The sequence below is a fragment of the Leptonotus elevatus genome, chromosome 1 (assembly GCF_054856555.1).
Source record: "Leptonotus elevatus isolate MCC_2025b chromosome 1, RoL_Lele_1.0, whole genome shotgun sequence".
Classification (NCBI taxonomy): Eukaryota; Metazoa; Chordata; class Actinopteri; order Syngnathiformes; family Syngnathidae; genus Leptonotus; species Leptonotus elevatus.
This window is the reverse complement of record NC_141239.1, coordinates 36,795,243-36,820,826: the sequence shown is the minus strand read 5'-3', so window position 1 is coordinate 36,820,826 and position 25,584 is coordinate 36,795,243. Positions and strand designations below refer to the sequence as shown.

The window sequence follows — 25,584 nt, the reverse complement described above, 5'->3', positions numbered from 1 at the left end:
TCTAAGCATTTCTTTCATATAAATGTAGACTATGAACCAGTGGTTCTCAAACTTTTTACATGAAGTAGCTAACCACTATAATGTATTACAGCAGTGTAGTTGGCCCTAGTGTTCATCAAAATTAATGCAGCGGTTATGTTCCTAAAAAGTATATTTCGGTTTTTTTGCTAGCCACTGTAACACTATGCACAGTTTGAACATTAAAAACTTTACTTAAATATAGGAAAACTAATGTTTTAAAAGCCCTTAAGCACAAAAGTAGGCTATGTCCTATAAAATCAAATTATTGGTTTTCTATGATTTGACTGTTACAAAAAAAGCTTGAAAAACAGTAACTCCTGTTTGTAAAGTACAGAAAACACCCAGACCTTGAACTTAAGTGATAAAAATTAGTATAGTAGTGAAAGGTGTGAAGTTATGGAACCTAAATAAAGAAACAAGAGTAAATATGAGTTCCTTGTTTTGTTATATTGCAATATATATAATTATTAAACGGTTGTAAGTAGGTTAAAAATCGTTTAGAAGACTTAGGTGATTTATTTGAATACAGAGAATACAAGAAAAAAATTATGTGGCATGGAATTAATTTTCTGTGATTATTTGTCCTTCCTTCTTCTCATTTTCATCCGACTGTTATGTTTTCAACGTAAGCATATGCCTGTTTTCTTCTCTTATGGAATAAAATAAAATTACATTTTAAAAAATGATCAAGGCAATTATGGAATCTCCTCTAGTCAATGGATGGAAGTTTGGTTTCGTTTACATCTGGTGATTTGGTGCCCTCTATAGACGGGGTGAGAAAGCTGAGTAAATGAATTAAATCTAACAAATAACAAACGATCATCAAAGATGCTGTTCATTTTTTAATCATGTTTTTAAGTAGCAAAAGATAAGAGAAGGAAGTCCTTTTCGGAGTCGTTGGTTTATTTATCCGTCTCGATTATCTGCCTCTGCGTCCATCTTGCATCGATTAGTCAGGTCTGCTACACAGCCGAGGCTCTAGGTTCCGCCGCCTCGCTGCTCGAGCGCCGCTGCCTTCATCGGAGTGGTGTGCTCTCCAGCCGGGACAGCCTTTCCCTTCTTTTTCTTTTCACCCCGTGTCTCAGCGAGCTTCGTTTTTGGCTCCCCTGTCGTCATGGGCAAGCGGGAGGAAGAGGAGATCATTAGAATCGCCAAGAAAATGGACAAAATGGCGCAGAAGAAAAACGGGGTGAGCGGCGGTGCAATGTGATGAGAATGAATACAAGCCAGGCTAAACTGTTAGCTAGAAAGAAAGAAAAGTGTCTCTCTTTCAACATAATGCTCATTTATGGTGACTTTTTCGCTGCTGCTAAGCCGTTTCACTCAACGTCAAGCGCCTGATGGTGGTAAAAAGACGTCTCGGTGGGAGCTAACGTACCTGTTGTTATGTTTAAACACTTAGCCTCGAGCTAACTGTTAGCCGCTAGTAACAACAACGGCACCGAAACCCACAACACGGTGCAATATTGACAAAATGGAGCTTTGACGGAGCTTTGATCAAAATGTGTGACTGTGTTGTTAAGACCTTTCTTGTGTTTAACTGGAGTTTTTGCTTTCCAGTCTGGTGCTTTGGACCTGCTGAAGGAGCTACGCAGCGTCCCTATGACCCTGGAACTACTTCAGGTACCCTGAGAAAGCACACAATAGTGTGCGCGCGCGCGGTCGTGCTTTGAGTTACGAGTGAACCGACTTACGAGTTGTTTCCCCCGAAATAAGAGCCAGCATCAGACATCTGCCAAAATCAGCAGTTTGGCAATTAGTGAACAATTCTTCTTCTTCTTTAAGAAAAAATTGGCTTCAAGATGTTTAATGCCACTCCCAGTTGAAGTTTACTATCAAACATAAATCATAGAGAATTACACTTTATGTGTTTATACCTATCAGACAACATTGTCTTAAGAATGGCCAGCTGGATTTGTGCTAACATATAGAAAACACCATGAAAATGGCTATTTTCAACCAATACGATAAACCAATAATTTAGAAAGTTTCTATGTCAATAATCGATGAGCCAATAATATATATATTATTTGCGGTATATCTGCTTGTGACACTTTTTAAGTTCGCCAAAACAAAAACAGCCATGTTTTTAAAAAAAATGCAACAAAAAACTGGTTAACATTTTGGGGAAACAGTAAAGAAAGGCCACACTGGCGACATGTTGCCACGATGCATCTCCTGTGAACACGAGGCAGCGCGCATTATGATGTCACAAACATGCGACACTACCATAGGAGAGAGGAAGGGTTGAGGATTTGGGCACAACATGAGCCATATTGACAACCACAACAGATGAAACAATGCGGCATGTCTATTATTATTGGTGGTTTTCCTTCTTTCTTTCTTTTTGGGTCGATAATTGCCCATAATTATCGGTCACTAATGTTATCGTGCATCCTTAATTAATTGCATTTACATTCATTTAATTGGCGAAAGATGATTTAAGATATTAGTGTTTTGAGTTATGAGGATGGTCACAAATCAAATTGTTTGGATCACAAGACACCACCGTTCAATTATTCATTATTTGTGTGTTTTTCCACTATAGTCCACCAGAATTGGGATGTCTGTTAACGCCATCCGTAAGCAGAGCACAGATGAGGAGGTGACATCTCTAGCCAAGTCTTTGATTAAATCATGGAAGAAGCTTTTGGGTAAGTTATAATGGGTTTAAAATGTAAGAAAATAATATACTCCGGGTGACTGCAGATCTGTACAGGACGGCGTGTGTAAGCAGTCCGTTCCCAAAACCGATTGGCTGGTGCGAAGAAATTTATTTATTTTTAAACATTGGTGAATATATGAATGTGCCGATTTTAAGTGTGCAGCACTGTGTCCCGCTCCAAATAGCCTAATTGGCGTCATCCGCACGGCCGGTTTGAACTACTGTACATTGACTATAAAGTGCAATTGCACCGCCAGAAAATGCTCAGTTGCTCACCCCGCGTTTGGTGTTTAATGTACCCTTCGCTAACATGTCTCTGATGTCTGTGGTGTGGACGCATTTCAGTTTATATTGTGCTTTGTTAAAATGCGCGTGCTAAATAGGCCTACATATTTTATAATAATAATATAATTGTAATTAATTATAATAAATGCAATGATAATAAAAACAAATTGGCATGATTTTTTTCCCGGCGTTTCAGTTTTCGGCCAAGCACTTCTCATTTTCGGTTTTGGCAACAAAAAAATATTTGATTTCGGTGCATCCCTACTGTAAGACTCGCTTTATGCTCTGACAACATGAACATGATCAATATTTGATGCCGGTAATAATCCGGACCTTTCTTTGCATCATTAGAAAATTGCCAACTTGAATTCAGTCTCACCTGCCTGTCGGATGTCTACTAGAATTTTTCATCCCACTGCTTTTCACTGTTAAATGAGCAGGAAGTTATCTTAATGTAATTCTTCTTTCTTGGTATTTGCAGACGAGCCCGCAAGTGGGGACAAATCCTCAGAAGACAAGAGGAAAGATACGGCCCCTGTATCTCCCTCGCAGGGAAGTCCAGAGGCGAAAGAAGAAAGGTAACGAACTGCCGTTTGTCTCTTGAGTCCTGTTTTCTGCTCGTTTTCTTTTATAATGTGTGAGTATTGAAGTTGTCGCGTTGCTTCCCGTCAGCAGCTCCAGCAGTAACTCGAGCAGCAAGAGCGAGCACGCCGACGTCTCAACCAACTCGCTAATCAACACCTTTCCTCGTGCTCCCGGCACCGCTGACTCCATACGGATCAAGTGTAGAGAGCTGCTGTCCAATGCACTCCAGGCTGGAGGTATCAATATTAGCATTACTAGCATTACCAGCAGTACTGGTTGTAGTGGTAGTCATAGTAGTAGTTGTAGTAGTGATTGTTGTAGTAGCAGTAGTAAATTTAGCCAGATTTTGGTGCAGTGTCCCTGGTAGTAGCAATGTACTTAGAGTGGTAGCAGTACCAGATAGTGTGGTAAAGCCCTTTCAGCATTCATTGATTATCCTGCTAGTGCCATATACTAGTATGCACTTTTTCCTTACTAGTAAAACAATTCAACAAACTAGTAGAACTGCGTTACTAGTGAAGCAAAACTGTGCACTGTTTACATCTATGCACTATTGGCACTATTAGTGAAGTGCTAGATGTTAACTACTGTAGCAGAATTTTATGTTACTAGTGCTACTAGCACGCAGTTGTCAGCTAATGCACACTTTGCCTCACTAGTAACTAGGGGTATGCTAAAAAAAATCGATGCGGTAATATATCGTTACGGGCCTCCTTACAATACACGTATCGATACGCATGCGTCAGAATCGATATTGCTCATTAATTTTGAATAGGCAGTTAACGATGCGTTGCTTGCGCAGGAACAGCAGCCTCTTTGAAGTTGCGCTCATGCACGTGTAGGCATGAGGAGGAGGATGGTGGTGGTGGAGGGAGCAGAGGAGACACGGGTGCCTTTGTTAACCTCGCTCTGGACGCTGAATTCTTGCGGTATTGGTGAGTTCCGGAGAATACATCTTGTACCGAGACCGTTGATTTCCACCAATCACAGAGCGACATTGTGTTTGGGGGCGGCAGCTGTGACGAAAACGCGGGGCAAACAAACAAACCTAACATGGACGAATAGACGCTGCAATTAATGTGCATAATTGCATAATTACTCACCGGTTGAATGTTGAACAGCCCTTCGTGCATTTTTAGCTGATAAAGATGATCGTGCTTTTTTTCCCCTACGGCGAGAACGAAGACGACATTTTCATCGGTGGCCGTGATCGGTCAAAACAAACATTGTCCAATCAGCTCGAAGTATTGTACAGAATGTCCCCCCTTTCCCGAGCAAAGCACCATGGAGCAGTCCCAGATTGATTTTGTGGAGAACTCCCTTGAGTGAATCACAATATCAATCTGGCTAGTGCTGGGCGGTATCGCGATATATATCACCATGACAATAGAAAAATGTATATCGTGCCCTTTCTTACCTATCGTCATTTACACACTTTTTAGACAAAGATGTCCATGCTGTATGCAGTATTAGAACGCTACAGTATTATTTTTGTCATTATGCATGCACTCAGTTAATTTAAGTGCCAAACAAGAGTAAGAAACAACTTTTGCAGAAGAATTTACGTCATTTAGTTTTACTTTGCGGCATCGTTGATGTGACGTTTAACAGCAGCTGCCGTGGATTTGCGACATCACGCTGCTTTACGTTATTTAACACGTGCAGTCACACACGCAAGTCAGACGATGGAGCAGGAAGAAGGCAAAACAACGGCCCCTGAAATAGAAGAAGTTGCATCTTCAACTCCACAGAAAGAAGCACAAAGGGGGTACATCTCTTGTTTGGTTGCATTTTGGTTTCACGAAGTCCAATGTGAAGCAGAAAACAGTAATATGCAAGTTGTGCCACAGGAACAGTTTAGCACCTGAAGCGAAGACAACAAACCTATTTTATCACCTTGAGATGAAGCACGAAAAAGAGCACATGGCTATCCTACAGATGCAAGCCAACAAAGATAATATCAGTGAATCCAGAACAAAATGCAAGAAGAAAAAAAAACAAAGTCAACCAAACATTACAGGAGTGCTTTGCGCGGGCCACCCCGTATGAAAGAAACTCACCTCGCTGGAAAAAGGTAACCGAGGCAAAAGCGTGTTTGATTGCCAAAGGCAAGATCACCTGGTATATCTGGTTGAGAAGAAAGTCTTCCAGGATCTCCAACTCCTCGGGGTATGTGATGCCTAGTCGAAAGTACTTCACTCGAGTAGAGTTGCCTCGCTTGTATGTGGAATTACCGGGCCAAAGTTGAAGAGGAGGTTCGCAGAGTGGCGTTTTATGCCTTGACTACCGATCTGTGGACTAGCCGAGTGACGCAGCCCTCCATTTCTTTAACAATCCACTTCATCGATGAAGAGTGGAACTTTTGGTCTCGCTGTCTACAGATAGTCTATTTTCCAGACTAGCACACCGGAGCCATTATAGCTCAAGGTTGGTACCCGTGCCTGCAATGAATTATTTATATCAGTCTGCTTGTTTTTTGTTTTGTTTTTAAATCACAACGCTATTTATTTACATTTAATTATGAACATGATTTCATTTTTTTCTCTGTAGCACTTAGAGATCATGTTGATGAAAAGTACATTGCAAATTGAATTTATTCTTATTATTGTTATTATTATTGTATATTCATTTTACTAATGTATTTATAAGTGGAGAGTTTTTCTTAGCTAAGACTTGTATTGTACTGTTCTGTCATTTGCACTGTATTAGAGTAGTTCTGCTTGTACAACAGTGGCTGCCAATTAATAAGTATTTACCTGCACAGGTCTCAGAGATTTACTGGAGTCATGGAGCTTGGATAAAAGCCACCTTAGACCTCGTCTGTGTCACCACAGATAATGCAACAAGTAACATCTGCTCTGGAGCTGAATGAGTGGCAACGGCTACAGTGGTTTGGGCACAGTCCAGCTAGCCATTGGTAAGTGTAACACAATAGTCCAGTCATAAAACCATAAACTTAGTTAAGTTGTAAAGGCTGTGATTAAGTCATCAATACCACTAGTATTATCAATCATTCATTTAAAAATAATTATAATTTACTTAATTCATTTATCAAATCACTACATTGATAGTTACTTAAATCATTTTTTTTTTTACCAGAAATATATTTATTGACATTTTCCCCAAAAAACTTTCAACTTACTAAAAAAACAAGGTAAAACAAAACACAAAATTGTTCTCATGAGATAGGAATTGTCCAGGCTAACTAAGAATATTGTCCAACATCAAGATTGTCGATAGAAATCTTTTGGAGCTTGGTCCACACACAAGGCGCACCACATGATTATGAGCACCGTCGATTTTTGAGAACATTGAATACTTTAAAGTGCGTCTTATAGTCATTGAAAATACATTACATAAATTAAATCTCAGTAGAAAGAGTATTAGTTTAAGGAACTGCAGAGGACCACCAAAAATTACGCCTCTTTAGGCTTATTGGCTAAGATCCACACTCTCCAGATAGTGTATAAATGGACCCCAAATACTTTGAAATAATGACAGTTTCCCTTTTATAATGTAGGTTATTTTTTCCATGGGTAAAGTTGTGGACAGTTCGTTAATTCAGTCGATGAACTTCGGTTTACTTGTCCTCCTCCGTGAGAGTGCTATGACTCTTTTTGCAAGCAGAGAAAATAAATCCAGAGCAGGTTTTTTTTTGACATGATGACCATCATGATATAGTCCTAAAACAAACACCCTAGGTTCCAGAACTAGTTTTACATCCAATATGTTTTCTAAGGCTTGTTTAAACTCTTGCTAAAAGTGTGGAAAAGTTATTACATTTCCAGACACAGTGGAAGAATGTCCCCTTTTCCTCCCCACACCTGAAACACCAGTCAGGGATGACACCATTATACTTAAGCTTTTATGGTGTCACCTATGTCCTCATTGGCCAATTATACTGAAGCAATTTACGTCAAGTATTGGTAGTCATTACTTTTGCCTTAGCACATGCCTTTTCCCAATCCTCTGAAGAAAAGTCCTCCTGTAAGTTTTCCCTCCAGGTATTAAGTTTCTGTACAGAGGACTCGGAAGATTCTGCTTCTAACATTCTATATAACTTGGAGATAATTCCCTTTCCATAGCAATTCTTTTTTATTTCCATTTCTAAGGTGGACAACTTGGGAATCAACGTGCATTGATTTTGAGCCGATCTGATAAAGTTTCTCACCTGAAGATATTTAAATAGATGTTTGCGAGGAACATCATAGTTGGCAAACAACTCGTCAAATGACATCAGAGTTCCACCTTCCGGTCGCATGAGAACCCTACTGTCTTCAAACCTTTTTCAGCCCAACTCCTGAACCCAGGGTTGGCTCTGGCTGGAGGGAACAAATAATTGCCCCATATCGGGCTAAAGTGTGATAAAGAGGACAATTCACTCTTTTTTTTTTTTTTTTTTTACCTGATACCAAATTGCAATCACGTGTTTAACTAGGATTTTTTTGTCTTATTTTTTTAGCATTGTAACTTTTGATGAGTACAAATACTGAGGAAGAGGGAGGCCGCCTCTATCATAGGGTAAGTACAAAAGTAACAGACGTAACCTTGGCCTTCTATTATTCCACAAAAAGTGAGCAAAAATACTCTTCAAGTGTGGAAATCGATTAGTAGGAAGTGGCAACAGAATGTTTTGAAACAAATATATAAGTTTAGGCATTATGTTTGTTTTGAGAACATTGATTCTTGCTATAAGTGATGAGAGCAAATAATTCCATCTGTCTAGTGAAGAAGTAATGGAATCAATAATGGGGATATAGTTAACCATAGCTATCTCTTTTATACATGGAACGATCTTAATGCCCAAATATGAAAACCACTCTACCATTTTAAATGGGAAATCATTTTCAGCCCTTGTCCTTTCTTCTTTAAGTAACATAAGAGAATATTTTTCTTTATTTACTTTATACCCTGATACCCTTCCAAACATGTTAATTCAATCTAACAAGGCTGGGATGGATTTTTTTCAGTTCCCTTATAAAAAGACTAACATCATCAGCAAATAAAGACATTTTATGTTCCTGTTGGCCTATGCATAAACCAGTTATAGATTTATGAGACCACACTGCGATGGCAAGCGGTTCAATTGCTAAAATGAATAAGGGGGACAAAGGGCAACCTTGCCTACATCCCCGTTTAATTTGAAATGGTTCAGAAATGACTCCATTTGTCACAATTTCAGCATATGGTTCATTGTAAAGAAGTTTTACCTACCGACAGAAAATATTTCCACAACCAAATCGTTCTAATATTTCAAATAAATAGTGCCATTCAACTCTATCAAAGGCTTTCTCAGCATCCAATGATAGTAGAGCAATGTCTGTTTTCCCTTTCCAATTATACAAAATATTCAGCACTCGTTTCAGATTGTGAAATCCCTATCTGCGTACAATAAATCCATTCTGATCATCCGCTATAATATTAGGTAATATTCTCTCCAGTCTCCGAGCCACAATTTTGCAAAGTATTTTTACATCCACATTAAGGAGGCTTATTGGTCTGAGATTTATGCATTCAGTGCATGGTTTACCAGGTTGGGGCAATAAAGTTATCAACGCTCCTTAATGGAACAGGAAGAATTCCCTTTTCAAATCAATTAGAAAACATGTCGAAAAGAGAGCTAAGGAGTTTATTTTAAAATGTTGTACATATTTCCAACCAAATTCCGTCTGGGCCTGAAGCCTTGCCTACTTTCATACGGTCTATTTCTTCGGATATTTCCCCCTTTGTTATGGGAGCATCCAGATCTGAACTCGACATTCCTGGAATCTTGGGTATGAGAAGGGAATCCAGAAAAACAGTTTGTTCATGTCCCATATGTGTTGTGTCTGTGTAATTTTTATAATTCCTAAAGGGTCAACTATGATCTGTCCATCACTGTTTTTAACTGAAGCAATAACTTTCTCATTCTCTAATTGTCGTAGACGCCAGGCCAGTATTTTCCCAGACTTTTCCCCTCGGCCGTAAAATGTTTGTTTAAGGCGTAGGAGACGTGAAGCTGCCTTAGAAGCGCAGAGTTTGTTATATTGCGTTCTCAGTAACAGAAGTTTTTGATGGACCTCTGCACATAACGTTTGATAATATTCCCCTTCAAGCGTCGCAATCTCCTCTTTTAGCTTTTTTGTTTCATGCCAAGTCAGTTTTGCCCTGTGGCTAGTAAAACGAATTATCTGACTCCTTAAGTAAGCTTTAATAGATTCTCACCTTATAAAGGGTGACGTTTCATCCGTATTGGTTAAAAAAAATTTGAGTGTCCATAAACGGTACAACTTCTGAGTCCAGAAGCCACTTTTGTTTCAACCTCCCCGTCGGGGGATCTCTCTGCAATCTTAAATCCTCATATATTAATGAATTTGGTGTATGGTCGGATATTAAGATGCTTTCATACTGAGAATCCTTTATTTTATGACTCAGATCCCCAGAAGCTAGAAAATAGTCAATGCGTGAATATGATGTATAGGTACTTGAGTAGCAAGAGTATTTGAAACGTTTGGGATTCAAAACACTGGACATTAAAACCAATGCCCATAATAATGATAAACACTCAAACTCCCTTTAACATTAAACTTCTTACCTACTTCCCTCCCCCAAGATGTACCTAACTAATGGCTAAATGCTGTTCCACACAAAGTGAGGAGCAACTGACCATACCTGAATACTTGGCCCCCTTAATGCACTGCGCTAAATAAACAAAAAAAAAAACTCGTCTTTGAGTAATGAAAAAGAAAAAACACAATTATATAAACCACATTGTATCCAGTATGTCAAGGAAACTCTTTTTTTCCCCTCCTCAATTGTACATAGTTATGGCTCTATGATTAACCACCTTTACAACGTGATCATTATCTGACCTCACTCCGGTCCACTTTTTGCCTTCAATGTCTTCACAAAGTCCACTGCTTCAGCCGGTTGGTTAAAGATGTGGGACTGTCCGTTGTGAGTAACAAGCAATTGCGCAAGAGGAATCATGTCATACCTAATCCCCATGGCTCGTGATTGTCTCACGGCGTCGAACTCCTTCTGCTTTTGTGTACCGGCTGCGAGGTCATCGTAGAATCTCACTGGGTGGTTGTTATAAAGAATCTGTCCCTTCCCCCTGGCTGCTCTCATCAGTTTATCCTTGTAATTCAAAAACTTCATAATGAGAGTCCTCGGTGTAGCATTGCTAGAAGTATTCATCCGACCGATGCGATGGGCTCTTTCCAGTGTCAAAGCAGTGCGCAGCTCAAGACCTTTATTTTTATTTTCGAGCGTGTGCACCTTTGCTTGTAGTGTGGCAATGCCATCCTCTGCCGTTGACATCCGGGTCTCCGCTTCGCTAATCCTGAGGAGAAATCAGATTTCAAACTAGCAATTGCAGCCAGGATTGCGCTGGCGTCGCCGACCGTATCTCCCTCTTGGGATTGTTCTCCTCCTCCTCCTCCATTCTCTTGCGTGTATCCGTGTTAGCTTCATTGCTAGCCCCGGACCTAACTTTCGAAGTGAAGTCAGACAACTTGGACTGCATCGTCTTACTGGAACTTTTGCTGGGTTTCTTTTGTGAGAGTGGCATCTCATCTGACCCACACGTAGTGTAGAGTCGAGTTCACTGAGTATAATTAAGGATTCTGAAGGAAGGTAGCGGAGCGAAAGAGAGCACGTCCTCTCAGTAAGCCGTCATTACCAGAAGTCCCCGTAAATCATAATTTTAGATTTACATTAAAATTAATTTGTTATGCGCTGTTATTTGAAGTCATTTTAAATTCATTAATTTCATTAAAAAATCAGAAAAAAAATTAAATAAAAATCAGCTAGTATAAGCTACAAAATGATCGCAAGCCTAGTGAGGATAAGCAAGTTGAAAAGTGAATGAATAAATGATTATTTAAATAATAAATGATGAAATTAAAATTGCTTACAAAACATTACTGCTTGCATACTCTCCTTATAGAAACAGAGGCTGGTCTGAAAGCTCTCCAAGCATCCCAGAAACAGGCTGTGGAACGCGCTGTTGGGGTTTGCAAGGAGGTGGTGAGCGCCTTCTCCAACTCAGCAAAGATAGAAAGTGTGCTGGCCAAGGCTCATGCAGGGCTGGACTTAACTCCTCATCAGCTCACCACAGAAACCCCCACGCGTCGGGGCTCACGGCAGAAGATGATTGATAGGTTCCTGGAGCAGGAGAAAGCATTATCACAGCTCCTCCTTGCTGACAAGAAGGTGAGACAGCTGCTAATTTTCATCCTATTTCTGATTGTGTTTGCAACCTTGATTCACCTCCTCTACTCTTTGATTCAGGTGAGATATCTAGTACCAAGCTGGCAAGACATGGCACTGCTTGAATCCATAAGTAAGGCACTAAGTCCTCTCATGATGGTTACTGACGCTTTGTCGGGGGATGAATACATCAGTGTCTTATGTGAAGCCAGTACTGCACCTCTTAAACAATAAAAAATAATCAACCACCAGATGAGGACACAGAGCTAACAAAAGCTATGAAAAAGGGTATCCTCAAATACCTCAATGAAAAGTATGACGATGAGACCACCAACAACCTCCCTGACATGTCAACGCTTGTCGACCCACGATTTAAGATGCCTTACATGAAGGAAGAGAGGGTAGACTTTATCAAGACAAAAGCTGCTGCAGAGATGGAGAACATCCTGGCACATGAAAATGCCTTAAAAGCAACAACCTTCTCACTACCAGCTAAAGTGGCTACAGAGGCCAATACAGAACTTACCCATCCCGCAAAGAAGAAAAATCTGGGCAGCTTTTTAAAGGACACGCAGGACAAGGTACTGCTCACTCCCAGCCAACCAGAGCATGCATTGAAGCAGAGCTCATCATGTATCTCCAGGCACCTGTACTTGACTTAGAGGCCAACCCCCTGGAATGGTGGAAGGTGCACAAGGTGACCTTGGTGGAAGGTGCACAAGGTGACCTTCCCATCAGCAGCCATGCTTGCCAAGAAGTACCTTTGCATTCCTGCTAATAGTGCTTCATCCGAGCGGGTCTTCAGTGCGAGTGGAAACATTGTCTCGTGCAAGAGGTCATGTCTTACGCCTGACAGTTGACCAACTTACCTTCCTGGCCCTTAACTTGTGATTTATATCTACATCCACATGTAGCCCAGCCCGTTATGTTAGCACTTTTATTGACAATTGATGATGGTGCCTTAAACAGAGTTATGTTTGGTGACTGATATTTAATTTCAAGTATTTCATTTGCTAGTTTTGTGCACACTACTAGACTACTTCAAGAAAATCAAGGACTCATCTGTCGAGGAAGGACGTATCTGTACTTGCTCCTGCACTCGCTCGTAACTTCTAACTATTTTGTTGACATTGTGATTTTTAACTACATTGTTGCAATATGCATGGCGGAAAAAGAGCTGGCGAAAATTGAGGAGATAAAATCTTCTCTTGCAAAACTCAACGAAATGGTCACCGAAATACTTGAAATGAAAAAGAGCTTCGAGCCACTTCTGTAGGAAATTCAGCAGTTGAAGAAAGAGACACAAGAAAAAGATCGACGCATTGTCATCTTGGAATAAAAAGTGGATGATTTGGAACAGAATCTTCGAATCAACGATGTGATAGTTACAGGTATCCAGATTCAACCGAGCTGCGGCCAACACAAGTGCAGTTAATTCTGACCAAGCTTCAGCGAAGGAGACTGTCGAACAGTAAGTGACAACTCAACAATTAATTGTGGATCCAGTGCAATTCAGACGTGCTTTTCGCTTCCAACTGGGGGTGGACACGACCACCGGCAGTCCTGATCAGGTTTGTTGACAGGAAGAAAAAGATTGCTCTTTTTCCTCTCTCACACAAAATGAAATGCTGACATTGCCAGAAGGGCGCGACAATTGAGAAAGAATGGATTTATCATAACGCATGGATAAAAGACTGTCGGATCTTCATTCAAACAAAAGAAAACTCTTCTTCTAAGAAGAAAATACGGATTGATAATGATATGAATCAATGACTATCATAATCAATGTATATGACTGATGCATATAGTAAGAATCGATGGGGATGGGTTACTAATAAGACATGGCTTCTACCCGTCAGCCCTTCTTTCGGATGTTAATGTTGCAGATGATATTATGTGATCGATGTAACCTGTAATAATGTGTCCGAAAGGAAAAAATGACTAAAACAAAACCAAACAAACATATTTCTGGAACTGGAAACAAAATGTAGAGGTTTGTTTTCATTTTTATACCTCTGAATTGTTCGCATAGTAATGTTGTATACAAATAATTTACTGCTCTGGCTGAACTACAAGGCCACAGATTCTATAAAACAGAATGTTTGTGTTTATTTTTGATACTATTGCATTTGCCACATGCAAATATTGTTAGGTACTGTTGATCTACTATAGCTGCACTACAAAGCTACACACATAAGAAATTTGAAACTGCACTTTGAAAAATATTTTTAGTTGCATTTAATTTATTGCCGAAAATGTCTGGACTTTATTTGTTATGCCTTATAAAAATGTGTAGGCTACTGTGCTTCCTTTTGTTAACATTTAGAATTTTATATTGCAGCACTACTGGATTCGTTTGTGACGTTCTCTTTAATGTCACTTACAAATAAAATGTGAAAATGTAAGCTAAGTATGTTGTATATTTTTGTATGGAAAAACTGAAAATATATACATCGTGGCATATTGTTATCGTGATATAAAATGGCCCATATCATGATATAATGTTTTCCCCATATTGCCCAGCATTAAATCTGGCTATTGCCAGGTTATGCTTTAACAGCTTGCATTGTACTTAAAAAAACAAACAAGCAGCAGCTTTGAAGTTAATTGCCATCAATTAGTGCATATGCCGCAGGAGCGAGGAAAGAGACATGAGTGCCTTGTTTGCATTGCACTTATTAAAAAAAAGTGTACGTATGAAGTCTGTTTTAAAAATAGCTCACCAATGATTGGACACTGTCTTGCTAAGAAAAATTAAAACAGAGGAAGAATATCAACATTTATTTACTTATAAACTTAACATGGTACATATTTCTTAATGTACCAATTTTCCTATATTTTGTTTAAAAACAAAATAGAATGTGTTACATGAAAAAAATGCTGGTTGTACTTTTTGCACATTTTAGAGCTGTAATTTTAATACTTTGATATTTTTGTTCATATCGTCCCATGCCTATTCATAAAGTTTCCCAGTGTGTCTGTGAAAGCTGCTCCTTGCTCTGCAGTGCGCGCACATTTAGACAAGGCATGCCATTTGGTAATAACCAGAATAGCTGCTAACAAACATTTTTGCCATCCAGCACAATAAACATATCATATCATATATATATACACGTCTGACTTTTATAATAAAAATGCAGTAAATTAATGTAAAATATCGGGATACGTATCGCCTTGAAGGCCATATATTGAGATACATATGTACATATAGTATCGTGAGGTTGTTGGCAATACCTAGCCCTACTAGTAACAAATACCAGTGGTTCCCAATCTTTTGGCTTGTGTACCCCCAAACCTTTTTGTCATACTGTAGCGATAATTGGTCATCGTTATGACTGTAATAATCCTTACAGTACCGTTTCACTCGTGTGTTGATGACTCTCCAAAAGTAGAACTTAAAGGATAATTTCTTTAATCGCGACCGCCACCTTTGGCCTTAGGCGTAACTGCAGCCTCTGTGATAAGCTTTGTGCATGGCGTCACTCCACAACTCCCCACCCCTAACCCAAGAAACTGGCATGTTCGGGGCGAACACTGAAGGGAAGATACAAATTGATAGGCACCGTTTGAGTAAAAGTCAGGGCTCTTTGTACTCATTTGGGCATTGGTGGAGCGCACATGATGTAGAAAAAGCTTTAATATTAACTTTTTGAATTGCTCAATGCACCTTTAACAATGATTATTAAATGGAAAATCATTTTATTTTGTTGCCTTAATTTTAGCATTTAATTCTTAGGCATTCTTTTTACATCCAAAATAAAAATGTTGCTTTGAAAATGAATAATTATAGTCATAATAATAATAGCTATAAATAAATAAAAATACTAATCAGAATACAGAATTAATCCACCTTTGTTATATATTAGTAACTCTTATTCTGAATTTCCTGAACCGCTTATTGGAGCTCCTTTGAATCCCCTTTAACAGGCTTTTATAACTTAAATATCAGGAACAATGCATTTAAGAGCAATATAAAATAGCTCTAAACTTTCCTTTTTAAGAAAATATTTGTGTAAATAAAAACAGCACAACTGTCCAAATGTCCACCCTAATTCTTCATTCACCGACGCCAAGTGATCACGTGACTGCTCTATGATAGACGGCGGAAGCAAATGACTGTTGAATGGAAGGACTTAGCGACTGTTATTTTACTAATTAAACGATATTTACTTAAGTTGGAGATCGCTAGTTTGAAAACAGCCCCTTACCTTCTGTTGCCTGCTGTTTTTACCAAGTTAATCAAATCACCGACTTTGCCGGAATTCACAGCGCACGACCTATATCATTACGTTGTCAATGCCGTATCTCCTCCTTACACTGGGGCTGATTTCAAAGTCGCTGGCGGTCTATGGGACGGGATGCTATGCTCACATGTACCTCGTAATGGCAAAGGTAAAAGTTGATTATCATGCTAACTGACTTATTTTTACACATTCCGTTCTGTATTGAAACGCTGTGATGTGTTATTATGTTGATTAGCTTTGAACAAATGACTATCGTAGTGGCAAGCTATGCAGTAATTTCATGATTATGACTCCGAAAGATTGAGCTCCAGAATGAAAATCTCCAAGCACAAAGGCCAAATCCCCTATTATTAAACAGTCAAATGCACTACTTAATAGTTATGAAGAATGTACACTTAAAAATTAAGCTGTGTGTATGTGCAGTTGGGAGTGGATGCCAACTATCTGGCTCGTATGTGATTTAAAACACGTAATTCGACTCCTCTTACAGTTTCTGTCAAAGTCAGTGTATGTTTGCTAGTAAAATATATGAACATTGATCTACTAACCTCGTAAAAGAAGATCTCTGCAAACACGTAAATACTGTTGAGGGCTGCCTCTCGTGTCCGGCTGCTACGATCTACGTATTTTATCTTCATCAGTAGGTATGCGATAAAAAGCTAAGTTTGGTTTACACCCTTTTTCTTGTCTATTTGTACAACCGACCGCACATGCAAGATATGACCATTTTAGAAGATAATCAATTAGATGCAGAACTATACGCTATACGAGATTTAATGGAACTCTATGAGGTAAGTGGTTCTTTTGCCGTCCGCTGTCCGGGAAGGGGCGTTTCTATGAGGGCTGTGACGTCACGTGCAAATGGTCAATCTCGTCCCGCACTATATAATGGCCTAATATATAGTGCCCTCATTCTGTTTGGCGATTCGAACAGCCAGCTGACTACTTTCTCCTCGCATATCACGTTATCATGGTACATGTCATGACGCAGCGGCGCATAAATCTCCCTACTGTTTATTGTGAATGAAAATGTTTTGAGTATTTATTTCCTTTGTTGTACATAATTTCAACTACAACGAATTCATTATGTCTGTAGTATACAGTTAAAGTAGTGCTTTGATTCTTGTGCTTGCGCTGTCACTGTCATTTTTTTTTCATGCTCACAATGCATTGTGGTACATATAAATATTATTGTTGTTCCGATACCAGTATCGGGAGAGGCCCCAATACTGCATCAAAACAGTGGTATCAGCAAGTACTAACAAGTAACATGTCGATACCATTATTTCCGACGCTAATATAGGACTTTAAATGCAGCCTCTTGTGTCTTGCTTGTGCACGACATGTTCACTGCATGTCAAGCCAAGATATCCTATTGGTCCTTGAATGCTCTGAACCAATGGCAGGGCAGCTTTTTCATGTTGAAAAACAACACCAACCTATGTATTGGCACGTATCGGCATCGGCCAATACTGCAGAACTGGGTATCGGAATCGGTATCGGTGGCCAAAAAACGGTATCGGAACAACACTAATACATTTCAACCGTTTCAGTGACCATCGATGTTCACTACTTTTCAAAGTGCATTGTGGGTAATTTTGAGTGCCCTACATTTTTTTCTTTTGCACATTCGGACATCCCTACAAAATGCCGTGACCCCTTAGTAGGCCACTATATAGGGAGTAGGGTGCACACAGCCCTAATTGTTCTTGGAAATATATTACTAAATGTTTTCAGGTACCCCCTGTAATGTGCTCACAGAGCCCAAGCAGTATGCATACCCCTGGTTGGGAAACACTATGACATGTACTGTACAGTAGCTGTAACAGTAGTAAAAGTTGTAGTACTAGTAGTTAGAGGTTCAGATGTTCATTCCATTCACGCAGTAGCTTCTCCCTTCCTTTGCAGACGACTACATCGCCATCGGTGCCGACTGTGACGAACTTGGAGCGCAGATTGAGGAATATATCCTTCTCGATTAAAGCATGAGACGAGTCTGCTACGTGTGGTGGTGGGGGTTAAAAAAAAAAATATATATATATATATATATATATATATATAGCAAGCGCAGTTGCTTTTGTTTCCTTAACTGCCCCTCCTCACGCATATTCCAAGAGTTCAAGAACACGGACATGAAGTACAAGAACCGTGTGCGCAGCCGAATCTCCAACCTGAAAGACATGAAGAACCCAAACTTGAGGAGGACGGTGCTTTGCGGGAGCGTCACCCCCGAGCGCATGGCCAAGATGACCGCAGAGGTAGAAACACTCCATGCTATTTCCTCATAAGGTAGTCTGTAGGATGTTAATTCAACTGCAGAGAATAGCACAGTTGTTTGTGTGGTTTTTTTTCAGGTCTTTGAATCACAAGTTCAGTAACTAGTGGTGCAACGGATCCCAAAAGTCACAGTTCGATTTGAGTCATGAATCAGATTTTTTTGGGAAATAAAATAAAATCAAATAAGTGTAAAAGGGATTTGTAAAATAAAAAAATGAGGACAAAAACTAATTCCTCACCAAAAACATGACCAAAGTTGTGTTTTTCTCCATTCGCCCCTGTATAAGAAATTCTAGGTTATTCTGCTCTCCAAGCACCAGCCCCTCTCAACCTGAGAAAACGAACTATTGGCACGGTTTGACGTCATTGCGTGCCTCTGCGGACTAAACGCACGGCCACTTTCTATGAGGCCTCCCTCCATGGGATAATGACAAAAGTAGCCTTTATTAATAAACATTCTGTCCAAATGAATTCAAAGCAATCAATTATTCTTCACATTTGCAATGCCAAAGTGCAATGAAATGACAATTGGCTGTCTTAAAATCCATTGGCTGACACAGGTATAAACTACATGTAAAACATTTGCGCAGACGAATATAAATGAATGGATGGTGTAGTGGATAGTGCGCCATATGCAACAGGGCCCGTGCAATTTAGAGTCAATTTTAAAAATGGGCTTAAAACATATCTGTATATTTCGTGGCCGTTGCGCAAAGCAAAACATGGAGAGTGAATTACAAAGTAGCGTAGGTCCACAATATTGAAAAGCAAGGTAAAGAAAGCAAACCAAGCAACAGTTGTCGAACTACTGTTGCCATCAAGGCACTCATTGCTAATAGTAACAGCTAGCTGCTAGCCAAGAATCCCGGAGACTTGTGCCATATCATACGATGACGGCGTAATTAACTAGCGGTTTCTTAGCGTCCTAAACTAACGATTGAATATACTTTTGAGATGGCATTATGATGATGCTGGTAGAAAATATGTAATTTCAATAAAAACGTTGATAATGTAAGCAGATATGTCGAAAAGGGAAGTCAAACTAGTGGTCACGCTGCCAGGCATTGCATTGGTGTCAATGTGTATTATTTGGGAAGCTTTATTTTGAAGTTAGCCTTAGAGTTGGCGGCGTGTGACGTTGAGTACGTTTGCAGCTTCCTTGACATGTATGATTGACGGTGTGAAAAAATCCTGCATCATTAGTTTGAGGACTCATTTCACCCCTAGCTAAAATGCTCCCATGCATGCGACTTTAACTCTTTGACTGCCAGACGTTTTCAGAAAAGGGATGCCGTCAGTGCCAGTGGCATCGTAGTCCAGAACCAGTGTCTTCTCCGTGATCAGACTGTACCCGCTCCTCCGATGAATATGCATTGGACTCGGGGTACTCTTCATTGTCCGACCGAAAGTCCGCATGTGCAGCTCCGGCGTTAGCAGCGCTAGCCGGTGATGCTTTATAACGTGAGAATAAAGGCCGCGTCCAACTGTGGCGTCCAACTGTGGCGTCAACCTCGGGATTCACCATCATCATCATCATCATCAATGTGCATTGGTCGATGCTTTTCGACAACTCTCCTTCGCCCGATCGAATACCCGGTCGGTTGTGCTGCGCGTTTTCCGGCGTTAGCAGCGCTAGCCGCGCTAGCCGGTGAGGCTTACTACGTGATCATAACGGTCGCGTCAAGGCTTCCAACTTTGGCGTCAAGCTCGGAGTCATCATCATCGTCGACGTCAATGCGCTTTTTAGTATTGATCGATGCTTTCCGTCTTTGAAAAAAATGCTCAAGCGTGAGCTGCTTGCAACCGGTTGCTTCATCAGCCATTGTTGCATCATCAGCCATTGTCTCCTCAACACTCTAGCTCCGCCTCACGTCTTCTCCTGACGCCCACGGTGGGCGGCCCATCCAGCCTTGTGCAAAGAGAGTCATCGCTGCCATCTAGGGGCCAAAACGAGTCATTTTACTAACTAGATCTGCTTGATACTTTCAGCACAGCTGCCCAAGGCTTTTCTCCACCCGTTTCCAAAAAAAAACATAGTGAACGTCTTTTAACGTCCTCGGCGCCCTTCCGTAGGTTTTTACTAAACGTTTTATAACGTTTATGGCGGTCAAAGAGTTAATGATCCATGAGGGTTTTCGACTTGCTCTGCTGCTATTATAGTGAATGTGGGCTGTTCATGTTGCCTTCATGTGAAAGTATAGGATTTTTTTCCACCAACCAATCCGCGAGTCCTGTGCGGCCCGAAATGTGGTGCTTGATGCGTACGGATCAAAGATGATTCCTTGCACCACTAAAAGTAAATTCCTCCTCATATTCGTCGGTTCAGCATTTGCACATTTACCTGTTATTGTGCTCAGGTCAAAGCAATAAGTATTACTTTATTGGCATCTGTGTGCCATGGAACTATGTTGAAGGGAGTCGAAGTTTTATTTAGACCAGGGGTAGGCAGCCCTGGCCCGAGGGAGCCGCAGTCCTGCATGTTTTAGATGTATCCCTCCTCCAACACAGTTGATTCAAATGATCGGCTCATCAGCAAGCTCGGGAGAAGCCTGATAACGATCCTCACCTGTGTTGGAAGAGGGAGACATCTAAAACACGAACGACTGCAGCTCTCTAGAACCTACCCCTGATTAAGACAAAAGAAGTGCTCTGCTGCCGTCATGTGGTATCAATTACAAATCTTTTAATGGGGCCACCAATTACTTGCAGATTTTGACTATACGTGGCGCGGGGCTCAGTGTAGCTCCAAATTTGTTTGTTTTTTGTTTTCAACCAAAATACGACGAATGTTTCTGTGTTTTAGGTAAAATAAGTATTTATTCAAGGTGCACTGTTTAATTGGGGCCTTTTTGAGGAAACACCCTTTTCGACAAACTTCACGCTTTTCAGATCCAGATCCACCTTTTAAATCTACACGCATCAATTTCCCCCAGGGTCTCTGGCGGCCCGCCAAGCTAATAATAATAATATGTGTAATATGCACAATATATATATATATATATATATATATATATATATATATAATATTGCTCAGAATTAAATTATTTTTTTTATATACAAGTTCCTGTATCTGTAATTATGGGATATAATTTGGACTAATTTCATTTATTTTTGTGCTGATGCTGATATGCATTGATAATGAGTACATTTCAGCAACATTGATCACAATTTTCCCATTTTTTTTTAATTATCTACTTAATTCCTGATACTTAAATTGACACATCTTCATCACATATTTTCATATTTCTACTAGTGATAGACCGATATGGTTTGTTCAAAGCCAATACCGATACATATTGTTAGTAGTCAAGGAGGCCGATAAACCATAATTTAAGCTGATATTCATTTGCAGTAAAAGAGAAAATATTAGCGTAAAAAAAACATTTTCTTTTAATCTATATTGACAGATGTATTTGCTACAAAATTATAACAAAAATTGCAGGGAGCTTCCAGGGTCATTAGCATGTGTTAAGCTAAATTAAAAACCAAGCAAGTAAATAAATCCCTAAAATGTTCTACTGTAAATAAAACATTTTTTACATGTCAACATAATTTTTTAATTAATTAATTTTTTTAAATAAAAAGTGTAGGGCGTTCCTGTTTTTTATAAAGTAGAATTTTAAATAGATCCATAAATGAAAAGTCCCTTGCAACAAATGCATTCGAATGTGGCTAATTTGGGGTTTTCGTTAGGGTTCGTAAAACGTTTCAAAAGAAAAATTGTCTGAATATGTTCCAAATGTGTTCACGACAAGTAAAAACTGTAAACATTATACAATTCCCGATGAAAACCCCAAATTCGCTATGTTCGCAAGCATTTACTGCTCAGTGAGATACCAGCTTTATCGGCCTTCAGATTCACAAAAAGGCCGATGCCAATATTTGTCAAAATGCCAAATATCGGTACCGATAATCGTCCCAGCCGATAATCGGTCTTACCCTAATTTCTACAATCTATACATAATTGGAAAGCACTTTTAATACCCTTTCAGAAAATGATACATCTCAATATCTTAAATTTGACACAAGTAATCTGCTTTGTGCTGGAGGGTCACATTTGACAAAATAATAAAATCAATGTTGTTTTTTATTTTTATATCTTATGTTCAGGTATATTTCAGATCAATTTGGAAAGAACTGTCAGAGTAATAATGTCGCTTTTCCTGATTCGTGCAGGAAATGGCCAGTGACGAGCTGAAAGAGATGAGGAAGAACTTGACCAAAGAAGCAGTCCGAGACCACCAGATGGCCACCACAGGGGGCACGCAGACGGATCTGTTCACCTGTGGAAAGTGCAAGGGCAAATGCTGCACCTACACACAGGTATGTTAGCATCAGCATACTATGTTGCATGCCGCTTTTGGATCGTCAAACAAACTGATCTTTTTTGGTGTTTTCCAGGTTCAAACTCGCAGTGCTGATGAGCCCATGACCACGTTTGTCTTCTGCAATGAATGCGGAAATAGATGGAAGGTTTGTTGCTGTATTTATTTAGCAATCTATGAATTCCCCTTTGTCTTCAAAAATGTTGAAAGAGACAATACCAAAACAAGAGTCTTAGAACTGACATAAAATCACTTGTCAGATTAAATAAAAACATTTTATTTCGGTTTTTTTAGAAAGGTTTTTGCTTTTTATTGTCCTTTGAAGTTCTAGGAGGTGGTGAAAGTACTTTGAAGCTCTGACAACGGTGTAGAACGGCCTATGCATTTTTTTTAACCTAGGAAAATACATCAAAGAAAAAGTAGTCATAGTAGTAGTAAAAGAAATGAAGGAGAACAAGGCTATTCAGCGGCTTAATAAATAATGAATAAAAGGCTACAACGCTTTAATATGGTGAGGTCACTATGGTAATGCTTATGAATGATACGAGCAACACAAAAACTGGGTTTTTTTGTAGACATTGTAGTGAGCAGTGTGACAGGAGGCGGAGTGTCAAACCACGGAGCCAAGTGCTGGCGCTTTATTGACATCAGCTTTCAGGGTAACGAAACACTTCACTTTGATGCGTGAGGGAAGCTAACCGGACCAACTACTTCCGTTCAGTCAATCAAAACAAACATTCCCACCTGGAACTCCCCATCTTCCCAGCATTCCATGGGTGAATTAAATGTGAAGCCACATTTTTATATAATTATATTAGCAGCACCCTCCTTAAATGCGCCAACATAACAAGGCACCACAGAACAAATCTAAAGTCCATGAATAACACACACCATAACGCTAAATTAAGAGCCGCTTGCCGCAGAACAGGCCATCTTGTGTGGGAATCACCTGTAGCTGTAAGTCCATGCATGGACCTTTCTTTTTCTTCTTGGTCATAGGCTTCTGTGTTGTCTCATCACTGGGCCTTTTCTTCGTTGCAAAGAAATTTTCAAAATATGTCTGTTTTTTACTCATTTTGCTAACTTGTTGACTAGCATCAGCGCTACACGACTGAGATAATTAGCATCTTGACGTGCGTCAAGAGTCCGTCGTTAACAGAGAGGATCCAGTCACTTTTCAAAATAAAATATTTTTGAGCCTCAACTAATCAATTCACCAGTACAGTACAGTAAGTTTTATTTTTATTTTTTATTATTCTTTCAACTCTGCGGCCCGATCCAAAGTAGCCCATGGCCCGGTACTGGTCTACGGCCCGGTGGTTGGCGACCACTGCTTTAGATCATTTTAAAGAAAGACCTATATATCCCAATATAGCATTTTCCTTAAAAAATCATGAAATTAATGGCAATTTTTTAAATCTTTTTTTCATTTGTTCATAAAATACATATTATACAAAACTCTTAACCCTCACCACAGGATAGTTGTTCAGGGTCATCTTTCATGAGCATCTAATCAGACTTTTGCTGACTTTGATCAGAGGAGTGGCAAAATGCTCAAACTATGCTCGATGATTGCATAAATGACTTTAATGGCCATCTCTAAATGGCACGTTATTGTGTTGGTAACTTTACAAAGTTGTTTGAAGAGGTTTTAATTTTCCTAATGGATCGGAGAGGGATGGGGGGGGGGGGGGGAAGGGAGGGTCACTCTTAGCACACCCCATGCTACCCCCAGCTACAGCTAATCACTCATGATTATTTTTCAGAGAAGATAATCTGGCCTCTGTTGATTTTGATCACAATAGGAAATTTTGACGACGACACTATCATAAGTTTACTCCAACATAATTGTTTAGCTAAACCGGTTTAAGATTTATGACCCTTTTACAAATGCATCACGATCAGGAAGGAAAAATCACTCATAAGGCACCCCCACTACACATGAGAATTGACTGACATGAAAAAAACATGCGTATATTAAAAATAATAATAATTCAAACAAGAAAAAAAGGTTTTGTTTCAATATCTTGTTCTGTAATGGCGGAAGTTATTGAACAGAAATATTATTGTTATTATTATTATTTTAATTATGTTTTTATTTTAAAATTATTTTTGCTTGAAATTTTTTATATGCATTAATATGTAGTTTTTCTTTGTGTTTGTCCTAGTTTTGTTGAGTGTGCAGGTATCTATCTTCCTTTGGCGCTTGGATGAGTAGCAAAATTCCTGGACCAGATCCTGTCAATGGGCCTCAGATGGGAGCTTTTTCTTTTTCTGTTTTTCTTTTTTATCATGAGGTGTATACGTTGTACACCAGACTGTGTAAAGGATGCCACTTGGCTTTGAATTGGACTAAAGTCTCCTGTTCATAGTTTGAGCTAATTGTAAGTCTCTGCCGCCGCCACCGCCACCACCACCACCGTCAAATGCAATCTTTTACTATTGTTAATAGTCGTTTCCAACTTAATAGATGTATGCAATCAAGCTTGAGTTTTTCTTTTATCAGCAATTTTTTATATATGTAGATTTAACACCGTGGACAGTGTTGTTATGCTTTCCCTCCACAACAACACCACATTGTTTTATTTAATTTCCCGAATAAAGTGTAATCCATTTGATTTAAAAAAAAAAAAAAAAAAAAAAAAACTTTTCAGGGATCATCATGGTGGATTCAAGTACATCACGTGAAACTGAATACAGATTATGTTGAGCATTTTTTTTTTATATACAGTGGTGCCTAAAGTTAAGGGTGACTCTTCCAAGTTTTGTTTTTTGAAATAAGAGCCATCATTTGACTTTTATTTTTTATTTTATTATTATTTTTTTTAAAATCTCTGATGTACAAGAATAAACTTGAGATAAGAGTGCTGTATGGCAGCAGTGAATTCGGTTCAGCTCATTTGCTGTTTAATGCCACTCCCATTTCAAGTTTTCTGTTAAATTAAACATAAAACAAAGTATTACACATTGCATATAAAACAACTACATG

The 25,584-nt window shown here is 39.3% G+C and overlaps 1 protein-coding gene and 1 long non-coding RNA gene across 3 annotated transcripts; both read left to right on the top strand.

Moving 5' to 3' along the window:
- The first annotated feature begins 973 nt into the window (after positions 1–973).
- Positions 974–25,480, top strand: tcea1 (transcription elongation factor A (SII), 1). Of its 2 annotated transcripts, none has more exons than XM_086096168.1 (10): positions 974–1,210; positions 1,582–1,644; positions 2,570–2,675; positions 3,453–3,549; positions 3,647–3,792; positions 17,902–17,958; positions 18,097–18,251; positions 22,447–22,593; positions 22,672–22,743; positions 24,764–25,480. In XM_086096168.1, the coding sequence occupies exons 1-10, from the start codon at positions 1,136–1,138 to the stop codon at positions 24,770–24,772; spliced, it is 927 nt and encodes a 308-aa protein (XP_085952294.1). In that variant the 5' UTR covers positions 974–1,135; the 3' UTR covers positions 24,773–25,480. The 2 variants fall into 2 exon arrangements, with proteins under 2 accessions (XP_085952294.1, XP_085952284.1); XM_086096158.1 differs by having other exon boundaries at positions 3,644–3,792.
- LOC147181899 (uncharacterized) lies at positions 4,500–17,895 on the top strand. The gene is made up of 4 exons (XR_015097211.1): positions 4,500–6,473; positions 8,019–8,077; positions 11,487–11,752; positions 11,831–17,895. It is a non-coding gene; the product is annotated as an uncharacterized LOC147181899 (long non-coding RNA).
- Positions 25,481–25,584: the final 104 nt, after the last annotated feature.

Bases quoted from the DNA above. Each gene is read 5' to 3' on its own strand.
- tcea1 (XM_086096158.1), top strand. From the start codon at position 1,136: ATGGGCAAGCGGGAGGAAGAGGAGATCATTAGAATCGCCAAGAAAATG. The intron at 1,211-1,581 runs GTGAGCGGCGGT...TTTGCTTTCCAG, and splicing joins TGGCGCAGAAGAAAAACGGG to TCTGGTGCTTTGGACCTGCT. The intron at 18,252-22,446 runs GTAGAAACACTC...TGATTCGTGCAG, and splicing joins TGGCCAAGATGACCGCAGAG to GAAATGGCCAGTGACGAGCT.